Below are 16095 nucleotides of genomic sequence, written 5' to 3' on the forward strand. Positions count from 1 at the left end.
ATAATTTGATATATCTCACGATACATCGGGTGTAATACGATCATTTAAGTATGGTTTCTTATTAAGTGAAACGGTTCCATTCAGTTAGCTGGAGTGGGATGACGATTCAATTTGATACAGTGCAGCTGAGTTTGAGCAAGTTTCTTGTCATTTTATCATCTGAATGTCTGTGAGAGAAGTATTCCACTCGGAGTGGCAAACCAGATGAAAATTGTCATTTTATGCATGTTGAGCGCATCCGGACTTTTGTTGCAGGGACACGCCCACCTCTCCGAAAAAAACATATAATATCTCAATGGTACTGTCAAACATGGAACTAATTACTGCTGCTCAACTTTATCTGGCAGACACCTAGCCACAGCAGTAACACGTATGTTATGTGTGTGCGAATGTGCGTGTGTGTCGAGTAACGCCAGGGATTCGTCAACAGCCGCAAAAATTCCAACATCTGGTCGCAGACCTCTCGAAACACGTTCGAGTCAAAAGTCCCTTCCCCCATCCACTCCCCCGCAACCCCCAGCAGTAAAGTTTAGTTCACAATTGTTTTGCATTTCCATTGTAAAAATAGCCAAGGGAATAAAACAACACATTTTTGCTCAAACGGCATAGTCGATATCCTTGATCCTGAATAAATACTCAAAAGCTTTACATTATGTATTGCTTATATTTGACTTACAATTTCCATTATATATTTGGCTTGCACGATGCCGTTTATGGAGGATGTCGTCGTATTGCCGATTGTGAAAATGGATTGAATCGCATCTAAACACTGTGCGGGAGGAGCTGACACTTGCAGCACAGTTTATATTCATGTTTATGTTCAATAAGCCAGAGGGAGAATGTAGTGGGTCTACGGCGAGTGGCGTCGCGACACAGCCACCTGTCTTCCCTGCTGCTCAGGAACTACTGGGGGAATATTTGGCGCGAAGCTGAAATGCTTTGCTAGCTACTACCTTGAGCTGGCTAGCTAGCGCAGCTAAACACTGTCCTTCCAGGGAGTGAAGCTGCTTCTAGATGTCTCTAATCGTTGCCAGCGAATAAGCTCCACTTTGGGCAAATATCAATATCATTAAAGGAGGAGGCATGCGATACTCCAAGCAAGAGCAGCAAACCGGAGAAAATGGAGTCGCTATGCTAACCACTAAACGAACAAGAAATGTAAAGCGGCAAAACACCAGAATAATTGGGGTGCAGTATACTTTTCACAGAGGTCTGCACTGAGTTACAGAAGAGATAAATCAACTCATGTAAAAATGCGAATCCCTAAGTGCGGTCAACTGTACAATACTGTCAGCCAAGAGGAGCCGATCAGGTCAATAGCACACATGCAGCAGAGTGCCCAAGTCCGGTCCTCGAGAGCTCCGATCCAGCCTGTTTGACACATTTCCCCTCCTCCATCACACCTGATTCACGATGATCAGCTCATCCTGCGCCGAACTGTCTACTGTATCTACAGTATATCAAGTCGATGGCGCAAAATCTGAAATGGCTTTTCATAGCCAAGTCGATTCGACGCTGTCTGCACTTTTGAAAGCCTTTGCGCACCGCTTTTTCTTGGGGATAATTTGGTTCCTCGCGTGGAACATTTGCCGACCAGATGTGGGCGCCTTTCCCTTCATTCATACGTCTCGCCGAGGTCACGCTTGACATAAAACATGGCGGCTGACAAGACACTTTTATCCCTGCTTTCACTACCGCAAGAAGACTGTAAATCTAAAGAGGTCCACTATTATACGGGGTGATTTCTTTTTCTTCCCCCCCCCCCCACAAGAGTAAACTAATTAAAGACATGGCAAACAAGCATTGTTGCGTGTTCTTCTACACCCAACAAGTGAGTTTAATGGCAGTTCGTGAGGCCAACTTACAAACAGCATAAATTATAAAGTTCCCTTCACACGCTGCCAAATGACACCCGCAGTCATTAGGGCTTGAGGTGATTTTTAAAGGATAGGTTTCACATGGGGATAGTGAAACAGTAGAATACAGCTACGAGAATGTAGTTTAGTTTGTTCCGTGACAGCGGTCATAATACAAACACTCCTAACACTCTGAAATCATCTTACACCCATTGAAACAAAGGGAAATGCCAATGCCATTCCACCCCCCCCCCCCCCCCCCGCCATCTCCCACCCAAGAAATAACAAAAACTTATTTTCTTTTTTTTTTAATGAGAAAATGCACTCTTGGTTGTCAAATGTCCGCTTATTGGTAGTTTTTAGAAGTATTATGTTAATGCCAGACAGACGCAATGCATTAGCCTATCTGTGACGTTTCACATAATGTGATAGCGTGAACAGTACGCGATTGATTTAAATACGACATGCGACCGTGAAACAGCGTGAAAGGCGAATAACGTCATAGCAATAGTTCATGGGAATTTCGAGAAAGTGTTGAATGTTAAATATTCAGTTAGATTTTACACACTGTCTGACAAAAAACACACAAGATGCAAAGAAAGTAACTTGTGGTTTATTTGTGTCAAAGTGCCACTCTTGTGGTACACTTGTGGTTCAGTTTGTCTTAGGTTTTACGTCGACAAAAAGGTTTTACTGTTGCGGCCCTTCAGCGTGTGAATTATGAGTCATTTGACTGAGTGTAAACACACTCTTCACGCTGAGAGAATCTCTATCTGTGACAGATCACCTTAAAGGAGGAGATCATGCGGAGCACAGGATCGAACAGGAAGATTAACTCAAAATGACCTGATGAATATCAGCTTGAGGGAAGTTTTTGGTTTGGGGGTGCGACAAAGAAAAAGCCGCAATGTACTGGCCAGAGAAGCGATTTTTTTTTTTTTTTTTGTGGTGAATACTCATAATTGCAATTTAGCATCATCTGTCAAGTGTTCCTGCTTCTAATTCGGCGCTCCTTTTGGTCAATGTCAAAGTACCAGCCCTGGAAATTCACCCAAAAATGACAGCTTCAAACCAAGATGGCCGACTTCCCGTTCAATTTCAGCCAACGGGTCCATTTCGGCTTCTCTTAAATCAACAATGTGGAAAACAAAATTGCTCCCAATGAGTTGGGACCACCGTGTGTAAGATGTGCTATGAGCATGTAGCATAACCAGCCATGGGAAACACTACGAACATGTCAGAAAATTAATCAAAATTTAAGCTAGCTAAACTGTTTTGTCTCAAGGTATCTACATTTAAGGGTATTTCACACTTTCAAAACTTCTACTTGTATAAAGAATATGTGTTTTATTCCTAGGTAGCTGGTCTAAGGTCATTTTATCATTTTTTATTATCATCATATCATTCACAGCTATGAACCGACTGTATTATGATGTTTTATGCTAACATGCTAGTGGAGTGGCACCAAGATTGTTTAAGCCGGTTTGTTATTAAATATCTGAAGCTTTCGATACAAGAAATGCTAAGTTCAGATTTGTTTGAAATTGCCCGTCGGAAAATGTTTCTAGACAATAAAATACAATTTGGTGCTATGCACAGTGAATTTAAGAAATTAAAAACTGTTGGTTATGTAAAACTGGAAACTAAATGAAATGTAAATCATAGGTTATGCAAATACCCGATTATTCTATTGAATTTTCAGTCGAAAACACCACATCTGAAATATTCGAAAGTTTGCACTAAGTCTGTACTATAACTTGAGTGGGACTACCGTAATATTTTGGAATGACACGCAGGACAAACAGTATCTGAATATTAAAATTTTGAGTACAAAATGCACAAAATTGGTTCTTTCATTCAATTTTGATTTACTGTTGTGCAGTTCTGTGCCATTCTTGAATATAAATTTTGATATAAAACAGCTTTTGCACTGCAGCCCATTAAATCACAGTATGTCATTATTTTTTGCTGGTTCAAAGCCTTTGTTGTTGAAGGCTTGATCTTTGGTACATGCATTGAGCAAGAATATACTGCGATGTACACTGGATCAACAATAACAACAAAAAAGAGGCATATGCACGTATTTAAATGGCATTTTTGTCACACATCTATATGTCAGCATTTGTCACAAATGCTATATGCCCCCCCCCCCCACCCCGCATTGCTGACGAAACATCCATCATTTTAACTTGCCCGTCCCTGTCGTGCATCCAATGGCCGCCGCAGGAAGTCTCTGGCCAGCCGCACCAAGATGGGATGTGGCTTCAGGAAGAAGGCCGGAATTGTTTTGGCATCGTAAAGCTTGTAATTACAACCATTGTGTAGGCCATGTGACGCACGGTTGACTTTGATTCCCCGGAGGCCAAGATGTCTTGTTTTATTTTGCACTTTGTGTAAGCGAGGTTGAGCAGTGAATGGAAAGCCGAAGAAAACCACCATCCTTTCCGTCCACTTTTAATTCAACTAAGCTGGTACATTGTATTTTGGATGGGAGTGAACTGAAGTGAGCACACCAGCAAATAAATTTGTGACGACTTTAAAACAGCATGTTAATGTTGGAAAAGTTTGATTTTACACTCTGAAATCTATCCAATAATCTACGTCAGAGGTGTGAAACTCATTTTTGTCACAGGCCACATAATAGTTACGGTTTTCGCATGGGGCCATTATGCCTGCGAAAACAAACAGAATTTGAATATCTTCATATTTTTATAAATACTAAATAAATGATGGGTAAATTCTTTTAAATTAGATGGCAAGGATAATATTTTGTTGAACTATTCAAGTTGTTTGAAAAAAGGACTTGGCAACAAAAACATTTGCAATATCTATGTGTGTTACTATTTTTACAGATGAAATGCTTTTGGAGGTTTTAATAAGAATCAATGACATTGAAGATTTGATTCTGCGGGCCACATACAATGAAATGGCGGGCCGGTCCTGACTCCCGGGCCTCGAGTTTGACACCCGTTATCAATGTTGCATACCTGTCAACTTTTCGGAGCGCCAACCTGTATAAAGTACCCCAAAAATCTTATAAAGAGCAAAATATCCTAATAACATACCAAAGCATTTTATATGTCAAAATAACGGCAGAAAAAAACCCACAAAATTTTCAATGATATTACTGTAGATCTCCATAATACAATGTCTGGTAAATGTCTAATCATCATTCTACTTAGTAGCATTACTGTGTTCAGAGTTGTATTCCTGCGTTACTTTTTTCACCAACTCCAAATACTGACCCATCGGCTCGAAGTTACAGCATCCATTCATATTTACTTTGAAATGCAATAATGCTGCTGCAAGCGATATTCGGAAATCTGCGTGAAGAGAAAGTTACCGGAAATGAAAGCATTCGAGGAGACTAGCACCATTCTGGGCAAAAGCAAACGGAACTACCTGTTAAGGGGGAAAAAACCCCGGAAATTTTTGGTATCCGTATGATTTGTGCGATACGGCCATATACGCAAGATTCACCACAAAATACGCATGAACTATGGCTAAACCGTATGAGTTGACAGGTATGATGTTGTCTTTTTTGTTGTAGTTTAAACCTACACTGTGAAGCGCACAAGTAGGCTGCCATTTTGGTTTGATCGTGACATATGATGATTTTGGAGAGTGTTGGATTTATGTGTTAAAAACATAAGTGCAACCAGCACAAATGTGTCAGATTACACAAGAAACACAAAAAATAAAAAATAAATAAAACAAACCCCTATGATGTAAATTCTGTGCATCATAGGGACTTAAATTCTGTCCATATGCACTCCACACGCATTTATAAGTATAAAAAAATGATAAATAAATGTGTCATTCTTTGGTTGCTAATTTAGTCATCAAAGTATGGCGAACTAGGGAAACATTTTAGTCATATATAATAAATACATTGATAATATATTATGATACAATATAAAGAACAGTCAATATATTATAAAACAAATTTAAACTACTGTATTTGTAAATTAATACACTTCTTCATAAGCAATATCAATATTGCAGTATTTTATTGCATTCACTTTAATTACAGTGTGTCGAGTTAATGTTTTCTCTTGACAAAGCTGACAAGGTGTTTATTTAGTTCGCTACTTGTCTGTCTTGTTGCAATGCGGAGTGTTAAAACACAGCTCAATAGTTTCAGTCGAGTGATTCACTGGTGCGTTTCTAAGACCCACCTGATAGACGTAATCGGGGACATCGTGCAGCATCTCGAAGGACGACTCGTTCGGCGTAAGCAAATAAAGCATGGCCCGCAGCCTCGCCGGTACCGGGCTGAGAAGTCCACAGTCCGCCATGATGAAGTCCACCTGCCCAGGTAACAACCACAAGAGGGACGAAAAGAGGGGAGCAAGGAAGAAGGTTTCACTCCTCCACCACTTCGCTCTGATCGGTGTACTTGTCTTGTTTGTTTGTTTGGGTTTTCTTTTTTTGTACTTGCTTCTTGGGAGGCAAAGTAGGTCAACTGTGCAGGAATCTCGCGGTTCCGTCATATATATGGATGATCGCCATGTTAATGATCGTTGGATCGGCCCACTTTATGCAAAGAGCAGGGAATTGAATGCCGCAGGGAAGAGAGTTACGTAAAAAAAAAGGGACTTTGACAATTTAATATGCCGTGTTTGTTTATGACTATTGGTTTCCTTATAATATTATCCTTTTTTTAAACTGTATTTTTGAGGTAATTGAAAATTGATCTCCCCACGGTAAAGGGGGGGTAGGGGCTCAAATGGTGGTACGCGTACCCCGGGGGGTACACGAAGGCACGCGAGAGTGTAAAAGGCGTTATTTAAAAAGAAGCATCGGTGAGAGAGGGGAAAAAAAACTTTGATCACAGCAGTTGCCTCCCTGCTACCAAGAATGACAAAGTAGTCCCCGAAGGAATCCGCATTAATATTGCCAATGTAGAGCCATCCATCTATTTTCTAATCCGCTTGTCCTCAAAAAGAGGTCACGGGCACGCTGGAGCCTATGCCAGCTGTCTTCGAGGAATAGGTGGGGTTCACCCTGAACTGCTTGCCAGCCAATTACAGGGCCCACATAGACTAACAACCTTTCAAGCTCACGATCACACTCATACCTAGGGACAATTTAGAGTGTTTCATTAACCTGCCATGCATGTTTTTGGAATGTGGGGGAGAACCCAAGCAGGCACGAGGAGAACATGCAAACTCCACACAGGAGAGTCAGAATCGAACCCATTAACCAGTCGATGACCGTGCCACTCCTTGCCAATGTATGAGGCTGAGCCAAGGCAATTATTTAAACATGATTAATATTTTGAATTATTTGTGAAACGACAGTGAGCATCTTTGTTATTTTAGTTGTCAAGATGTCCACACGCATGATTTGTGCTCTCAACTTGCCCCCATTGAAGGTCGCATACACGACAGAGGCATGTCTTATCTAATATTCTTCTTCACAGTGATGGTACAGGAGGGTTGAAGCCCTTCGGTGGTTCGCAAAATTCATTTTTTGACAAATTGCACACCACTGCGGGTTTATTGAGTATTCCATCATGTAATTGTAGTTAAATCTGCCTCCTCGGAATATGGTTTTGGTAGCCGTTTGCAAGATGTTTAGCCCATGGGCTTATATATAATGGATTATCGATTGGCTCCGTGTGGCTGAAGCCAGAGGGGAGACAACTTACTTTGCCGCTGTAACTGACAATTTCTGTTTGTGTTTTTTGTTGAAAAGTCTATTTGAAGGAGGTGTTTTTTTGTGATTGTAGCTGCTGTTTGAGGAAATAATCTTGCACAACAAAGTAAGTTACACGTGTAGTCGGGCAGTGTTTATTACGGCACAAGGCGACAACTGCGGATACAAACGTACAAGAATGCAGCTTATTTATTTACACATCACTGATCATCACCGATCCGTCGTTTACTTGGCAATTTAAAGTCCTTCCAAAAATGTACACAGAGGTGACAAATTACACAGGCCACCTCATTTCGAGTTTCATGCTTAAAGAACAACCCAAACGGAAAGCACCAACTCCAACCAAATGACCTCTTGGAGAGAAAAGCAACTTTTGCAGATTGCACACTGGACAAAGTGTGACATTGAATCACACGCTGCAGTCAACAGACCCCTCGGGATGGCTCGCTTATCAGTCCCTTCAGGATTTTAAACCCATTCTCCCTCGTTTAAAACCATTTTCATACAAGCTTTTCCCAAACTTTTCTTTATTATCTTATCCCTGAGTAGCTGATTCCTGTTTGTCAACTCTCCAACAAAACAAATATTCTCACTTGTGAGAACTATGTATTTTTTTTAAACAACGTTGTGTAATTTTGGTTTAAAAAAGATAAAAAAACGAAAAAGAATTTTGTGTGTGATTTTTATAAAACAAAATAGTTTTTACAAGAATATAGTCCGACTGTTTTTTAATTTTAAAAACAGTCAGAATCTTACAGGACTCAAGTCCTATTTTTTCGAGGAAAATTTTCAATCTAGCGAGATTAACATCATGTTGAATGATCCGGGAATAATATTTTATTTTTAAAATATGTATATCTTTTTTTTAAAAAGTAAACAAATAAGGAATCTTTGACCATCCGGTTAAATCTTTCAGGAGGAAAAAGTTTTTTTTCCCCCAAATTAATGTTAACGTTTTATATTTTTGAGAACAAATCATCAAAAACAGTTGTAGTATTTTTGAGTAACAAGATGACAGCTGTATTTTTTCCCCAAGCAAAACCGTCATAATTATAACAATAATAAAGTAAAAAAATTTACATGTAAAAGGACAGGGTACCAAAAATTGCCAGAAGTAGGAATTATTAAAATCTTGAAGGGACTGATTTATGTTATCAATATGTACAAAATGGAATGGACTTACTAATTTTACCGAAATACAGAACTTATTTATTTATTTTTAATGAAGTACACATAATGGGAGTCAGCGTCATGATGAATGTCTGTCAATGGTATCTGCCATACCTGGACATCACGTGTTTGGATTCTCATCACTGCCCCTGTGGGTTTTCAGGTGGTACTGCAACAAAAACCGTAAGTTTCCAACGAGGAGTCTTCGTTTTAATCTATCATGGAGCATAAATGAGCCTTAAGAGGGGCTATTATTCCTAGGAAGGATGTCGACAGGTTAAATGTTCAAAAATCTGACGGTGGCCAAATCCAACAGTGCAAATCAAACATGGAATGTTAACATCAGTGTAGCCAAACGGTCACATTTCAATATTCTGAATACAGTGAACCCCCGCTATATCGCGCTTTATCATTCGCATTCCTCGCAAAAGTTTCTAGTTGGGCACCTTCAGTGTAGTACCACATTATGCCACAACATGCTGAGCAGCTCATGGTTAGCAGATTTGTTTGTAGGTGTCGCTGCTTGAAGGTTTAGGATTATTGTAACGTTGATGCTAATTTCCAGTATGTAATGTCTAATTCTTGTTTTTTTCTATTATGTTTGAATTGTATATATTGCCGCGCTGAGTGTTTTAAAGTTGCAGTTGTGACTTTAGCAGCTATACTAATTTTTGTTAGCACCAGCAAGAGCCTTACACATGTGTTAGCGTGAGGTTACTTCAGATAAAATGAGATAGTTTGGGGTTTGTTCTGTTTACTGTCTGTATTGCTGATCAGTGTGTGTTAAAAGTAGAAGTTGTTTGAATGTTAATAATTATGCTAAGAGCTATGCTCGCGAATGTTAGCCCAGCAATGGCAATTCCCATTATGCTTTAATGTGAAGCTAGAAGGCTCTCGCTCGACAAAATTACACTATTTGGTTGAACATTTAATTTTTAAACATCCAATGTTTAATCCTCTTTTGTTACGTTCTCTGTTTGCATGTGTTGCTGTTCCATGTGTGTTAAAGTAGCAGTTGTTTGAAGGTTTATCATTACTGTCAAAGATGCTAACGTCTATAAACCCGTCTATTAAAATCCAGTGAAGTTTGACAATGATACGGTTTTATTGAACATTTTGGTGTTCAAAAAGCATGCCCGCTTTTTGTCTTATTGGGAATTAAAGTGCTGTTTACTGTTTGTGAGAACAGGCGCTAAGGAATACTGGAAGTAAAACTAGTTAAAAAAATTTTTATTTTATCTTGTATTGCTGATGTGAATTTTTATTCTTCGCAGGTGGGATGGAACATAACCCTGTGCGATAAACGGGGGGGTTCACTGTACTCGTTGTTTGTCATCATTTAATGATGTGGCTGTAATCATAACAGAGGGTGTTCGTCGCTCTGGTCGCTGTCGTGACTGTCGTCATTGGCCAACGAGTCTGTGGAGTGGCGTAACGCCGCCATGCCGGAGAAGTCAGAAGGTAACAGCGTTCCTTTCTTCACGTTGACCAGTTCTTTTTCTCTCGCCGCCGCCCCCTGCTGGCCGCCCTTCACACGCTTCCACTTCATCCGCCGGTTCTGGAACCACACCTTCACCTACGTCACACATGAACGGACAAAAATAACATGTTATATTATACATTGATATCTTTGTTTAGTTTTGAGGGGGAAAATATGTTTTTTTAAATAAAATATTTTCAAGTAAAAAAGTATTAACAATAACAGCATAACTTTATCTTTTTAAAGTCCCCCACCAAAAAATGTAAGTCTTAATATCATTAGAATTAAGTTATTATCTCAAAAAACAAATCAACCAACCAACCATCAAACACACAAAAAAACCACCAGGCTGTGATGGATTTATTTTCGCAGTTGTCTTGGTCACACGGCTGAGAGTCTTGGAAGAATGAAAATCACTCCGGACTGCTTTTGAATCACAGCATGAATCCCCAGGTGCCCCGGACACTTTCCAGACCCCAACCTCCCCTCATGACCCAGCATCACCGACCGTGACCTCTCCACAACACCTCATCCACTCAAGAATTAGCATAACTCGATGCTTTTTTTTTTTCTTCGAATACTGCACAGCGAATACATTTTGCTGTGGCGCAGGGACTGTGAAATGTTGCAAATTTGTGTTAACAGTCCATCATTGTCTGCACTCATCAAGCGTGAAAGATCCTCTGCAAGCGCACATTGCTGAGAGGCCGTGCGAAATTATTGTGGAGGGGAAAAAAAGAAATGAATGATAGTGAAGACACCTGACATTGATTATGTCGATTGGTTCTACTCGTCCGTTGCATTAGAGGAGGTTTTGAACGGCATTTTGTCAGCGAAAAGATATGCATTGTTACTTTTGCATCACAATCAATACGCCCTATTAATGGGGAACCACATGAACCACTTTTTGTGTTTATTTATTTGGAATACATTGTATGTGCCAGCGTGAGTCAAACAATGGGACTCTGATTAATATTACTATATATACTGTACATACATAATAATAATTATTATTGTGCAATAAAAATAATAATTAAAACCAATGGAATACATCAAGAACGTACATGCATGGCCAGATTCGGCGAAAGCCACAGCCACAGAGCAAAACAGATTGGTAGGAAGTGCAACTCTACCAGGCTGTCAGCATCAACGGTAAGTGTGCAGATTCATTTTGACCTTCATGAACTACCTTTGTAAGGTAGGCTGTCACGAACGTACCGAGCACACGATACTTGCAGCTAACCACTAGACGCCAACAGCATGGCATTCACATTTTTTAACATTTAAAACTGTAACTAAAGTTTGAATGATAACACACTTTATTTAAAATGTGTCCATTCTTTTGATTAAAAATTATTTTCCGAAACCTGAAAAAGAAAAAAATAACACATTTTAAAAATTGAAATTAAATTATTTGGATTACTTAAATATAGCAACAGATGTTCAACATTTTTAATTTAAAAAAAAGTTTTACACTAAAATGTTACATGTATTTACATTTTTTAATGCGAAAACATATGTAAATTTGGCACACAACTTAAATTCAAAAATTATTTTGACTTTCACAAGACATCAAACTTGGTAATCACATTAAAAAAAAATAAAACTAAAAATGTTGAATGTTACATTATATAGCCCCTTCAAATATTTGTTATTCCTGTCATTAAAATATATATATATTTTAAATCCAATGATTAAGAAGATAGGCTTCCATTTCTCAGTACAGTACATTTCACACGTGGAGCACAGTGGCTCCCCCCAAAAAAAAACGCACTTGGGGGGGTGTGGAGTACATACTTGTCTCTCGGTGAGGTCGAGGTTGACGGCGATCTCGTAGCGTCGTAGTCGGGTCAGGTAGTTGTGGTGGGCGAACTCGGCCTCCAGCTCTCGGATCTGCTCCTTGGTGAAGGCCGTCCTCTCTTTGCGCGGTTTGCCGCTCAGCTCGCACTTCAGACTGCCATCCTGCGATTCTGCCAAATTATTACATTTATTTTTAGGCTTTATATAAGTACCTCGTTTGTTTAACTATACCACAATATAACTGCAATAGAGACTTTCTCCAAATATCCGAGTCACGGTCCGTAAACAATACTGCACGGTACTCTATGTGGTCATCGTCAAAAGAAGCTTGATGTGGCTTGCGTTTATTTTCATCACGACGCATGGCTTTATGTGCGTTTTCAGTCTTTGATCCGAAAGTCAAACGAGTCATCTTATAGGATTTAATTTGAGTTAAGTTTATTTGTTATACTTTTAATGGAGTGAAAAAGGCAAAAATACATATGTGCCCCCTTTTACTGGATAAGACAAACTAGTTTTTGTGCCTTTTTCTGGAAGTACTTGGGGAATGTTTTTGCCAGTTCGCACTGCACAAAGACACGTTAGTCAAACCTCACTCAGGCAGAGCCATTTGAGTACCAGCAACAACGCTCCTCGATCACCCACAAATCCTTGTTTACAGCCTCGTGTGGATCAAACATTGTCATTTTTTTCCCCCATAAAATGTTTATTTTAACAAATAAATGGAGGTAAGATCAGAGAAAACTGACATTCATTTCATGTATTTAAAAATGATATACAGTAAGGGGTAAGGATGTTATCATGGCAATATCGCGATACCGGGATAATACAATTGCCACGATACTGTCATCGTCATGTCGTGATATTAAAAGCAGCACATCTGTTCAAAAGGACGGATTGTTTTCCATTTGTGTAGTTCCAGCACCTTCTGGTGGTGACTTTATCAATGTAGTTTAATTTGAATTGGGCATGTTTTGACCACATACAGTACGTTGAAGACCCACACAGATAGTCAGATTGAGGGGGAGTGGAACACGTTTGAGTTCCACCACAAATTGACCCGATTCACAATGTGGGCTTGGATTAGCAAGTGCCTCAAAATTCTGTGATACTAGCGATTGCAGGTCGTGTATGTACATACACTGAGGTTAATGTTACCTGTACCTTTTGAACTACCATATTTGTATAATTTAGATTTTGTTAATTTTATTTGTATTTGTGTCCAACAGACCCCCCGCCCCCAACACACACACACAAAGCAAATTAAACAGTCCAAAGAGAAAACCTGGTCTGATTTGTGCTCACATGAACACTATAAGTCTTCAAACCGGACATATTGAAAGCAGTTATCACTCCCATAAATCAATCATACGAGCAAATATTTTTCAACATCTCCACCCGTTTCAGCCGCACACAGCATTGTGAACGACACTTTGCAGCGCTGAGCCAATCGGAGCACTTGGCAATAATGGGACTATTTTATTCATGACTTGCATAAATACTGACTCACATCCTTGCATAGTGACTCTCAAACTTATTTACATAAATACCCACTTACACTTACTCACATACTACCTACCCACTAAAGTTGGAATGTACACTATGTACTGTAGACAGTGTTTTCTAGCGTTACCAAATATATATATATATATATATATATATATATATATATATATATATATACACATCAAATTTGAAGAAACATTTGGAGTTGCAGCGCCGTACATTGAAGCTTAGTCACAACAAGTTGTTTGAAGCAAAGCTTCAGCTATTGCAGGAGTTCCCTGAATTATGAACTGGTGGCTATAAACAATGAACAAAAATAAAGTTTTATCGTTACAGTGTTAAAAGTAAAATAAAAATACTGTATATGTAAAGTCTAGATTACAAGGGTATGGAACTTCTATCCTCCGAGAGCCATATCCTGCCTGTTTTAGAGCTCTCCCTACTCCAACGCACCCGATTCAATTGATCATGATTGTTTTAGACTTCAACACAGCTTGCTGATCGCCTAAAACAGGCAGTACAGTATATGGCTCCCGAGGAACCGGAGTTCCCTACCCCTGGCCGAGAAAGACTTACAAATAAATAAATAAATAATAAAAGTACAACCATTTATGTTCAGTGAAATGCAGAAAGACTGCTTTTTATATATATATATATATAAATGACTTAAATTAAAAAAAGACTGTCTTTATTTTTAAAGGAAAAATTTGGTCATAAAACATGACTGTTTAAGATGATAAACCCAGTTATCTACAAAAAGTAACAAATGAAGTAATCTAACTTGGATACTTTAAAAACCAAGTCGTTTGTAAAGTAACTTTTAAAATCAAGGAATCAGTAAGTAACTACTTTCTCAAGGTAATTGTTGCAGCACTGTCCAGAGGTTTTTTTTTCTTTTTTTAACTCTGAAGTGGGGCGGCCCGGTAGTCCAGTGGTTAGCACGTCGGCTTCACAGTGCGGAGGTACCGGGTTCGATTCCAGCTCCGGCCTCCCTGTGTGGAGTTTGCATGTTCTCCCCGGGCCTGCGTAGGTTTTCTCCGGGTGCTCCGGTTTCCTCCCACATTCCAAAAAACATGCGTGGCAGGCTGATTGAACACTCTAAATTGTCCCTAGGTGTGAGTGTGAGTGCGAATGGTTGTTCGTTTCTGTGTGCCCTGCGATTGGCTGGCAACCGATTCAGGGTGTCCCCCGCCTACTGCCCGAAGACAGCTGGGATAGGCTCCAGCACCCCCCGCGACCCTAGTGAGGATCAAGCGGCTCGGAAGATGAATGAATGAATGAATGAACTCTGAAGTGGTGAGATAAACAAGGTTTGAATGAGAGTATTGCAGTTTCTCATGTAACGCGTGATAATGAGAGGGGCCAAAGTGTAAATGAGCCCCGAGAATTGGAAGCCAGATTCCCCAACGGTGCTAAGCCCGATGTCTTCACCTCAGGATGAGTGCAAAGTGGATCGCCATCTAACGACCACTCCATGTTTTCCAAATCATTCTCTGTGGTGGTAAACACTGCGTGAAAGTGCCATAAAGTTAATCGCACAAAAACAAGTGAGGACCAATTTCAAAGTCATTACAGCAACTTGCAACTCACCACAACTGAAGAGGAACAATACGAGGGAAAAACACCCAGACGCTGGAGAAAAATAAAGTGTTTTTCTTTTTACAAGAATGGAAGAAACAGTTTTCCTCAAGTGATATCATATTAAGACATGCACGAGATGGACAGGACCCACTCAAGATGTTTTCCAAAAACTTCTTCAAGATGGAAAAAAACAAAATGGAGTGGAGCACAAGTTCTTTTCCACTTAGGAAAGGACACAAATGGAATTCATCCCTCACACAATTGTAAAAGTATTTAGCAACTCTACCAGTTGTGTTTGAACTTTCCCAACAATCTGACAAATGTTGCTTTTTTAAAAACTTAACTTTATAGGGGGGGGGGGGGGAGTGTGAAATGTGAAATTGTTTTCAAATTGTCCCGGCTTGTTACTTTTTTGTCCTGGCATTGAAACCAATTTAAAAACAAAACAAAGGAAAAGCCCCCCAAAATAATCTCCTGTTCGACCTGTGTGTGTGTGTGTGTGTGTGTGTGTGTGTGTGTGTGTGTATGTCCGTACATGTGTGATCAATTTACAAATGGATAATTTGGTGAGATAATACAAATACTGTACTCCCCACCTCCAACCCTATTACAATTTTCTCTTGCCTCTTTGTTGCTTTTTCGGCTCTTATCCCCCCCTCTCGCTCCCCTCCCTCCCCTCCCTCCCCAGTCCCGTTTTATAGTCATCTTTTGGGGGTTCCAGATGGTGAAACCGGAGCAGGCTGATAGTTGGACACCTGACTGAGTGAGCAGGTTACGTGCTAATCAGTGTGCTAACTGCAGTTATGAGGGGGAGGGGGTGGGGGGTAGCATGGTGGGGAAGCGGCGGGGGTCAAAGATCAGCTTGTAAATCACTTAGAGAAATAGGAGTGGAGGGAAGTGTGTGTGTATTTTAGGGCAGTATTTTTGGAAAGTGATTATATATAAAACAAAGTCACCTATTCTTTTCCTCAATAAGCCAATCTTGTTACTTACAAGAGAGATTTTTTTTTCCGTTATTGTTTTATTGACCTTTTGAGTGAA

General features: G+C 39.7%; 2 protein-coding genes across 2 annotated transcripts in view; both read right to left on the minus strand.

The window, feature by feature from the left end:
- The window catches only part of agmo (alkylglycerol monooxygenase), a 38650-nt gene extending 32353 nt beyond the window's left edge, over window positions 1–6297 (minus strand). Inside the window, exon 1 of the mRNA XM_052065883.1 lies at window positions 6035–6297. Within this exon, the coding sequence (XP_051921843.1) occupies window positions 6035–6154 (120 nt within the window). The 5' untranslated portion in view covers window positions 6155–6297. The remainder of the gene's footprint in view (window positions 1–6034) is intronic.
- Window positions 6298–9914: 3617 nt separating this feature from the next.
- Window positions 9915–16095, minus strand: part of meox2a (mesenchyme homeobox 2a) — a 32588-nt gene continuing 26407 nt past the window's right edge. Inside the window, 2 exon segments of the mRNA XM_052065884.1 lie at window positions 9915–10263; window positions 11965–12137. Of these exon segments, the coding sequence (XP_051921844.1) occupies window positions 10045–10263; window positions 11965–12137 (392 nt within the window). The 3' untranslated portion in view covers window positions 9915–10044.

The sequence above is a fragment of the Hippocampus zosterae genome, chromosome 5 (assembly GCF_025434085.1).
Source record: "Hippocampus zosterae strain Florida chromosome 5, ASM2543408v3, whole genome shotgun sequence".
NCBI lineage: Eukaryota > Metazoa > Chordata > Actinopteri > Syngnathiformes > Syngnathidae > Hippocampus > Hippocampus zosterae.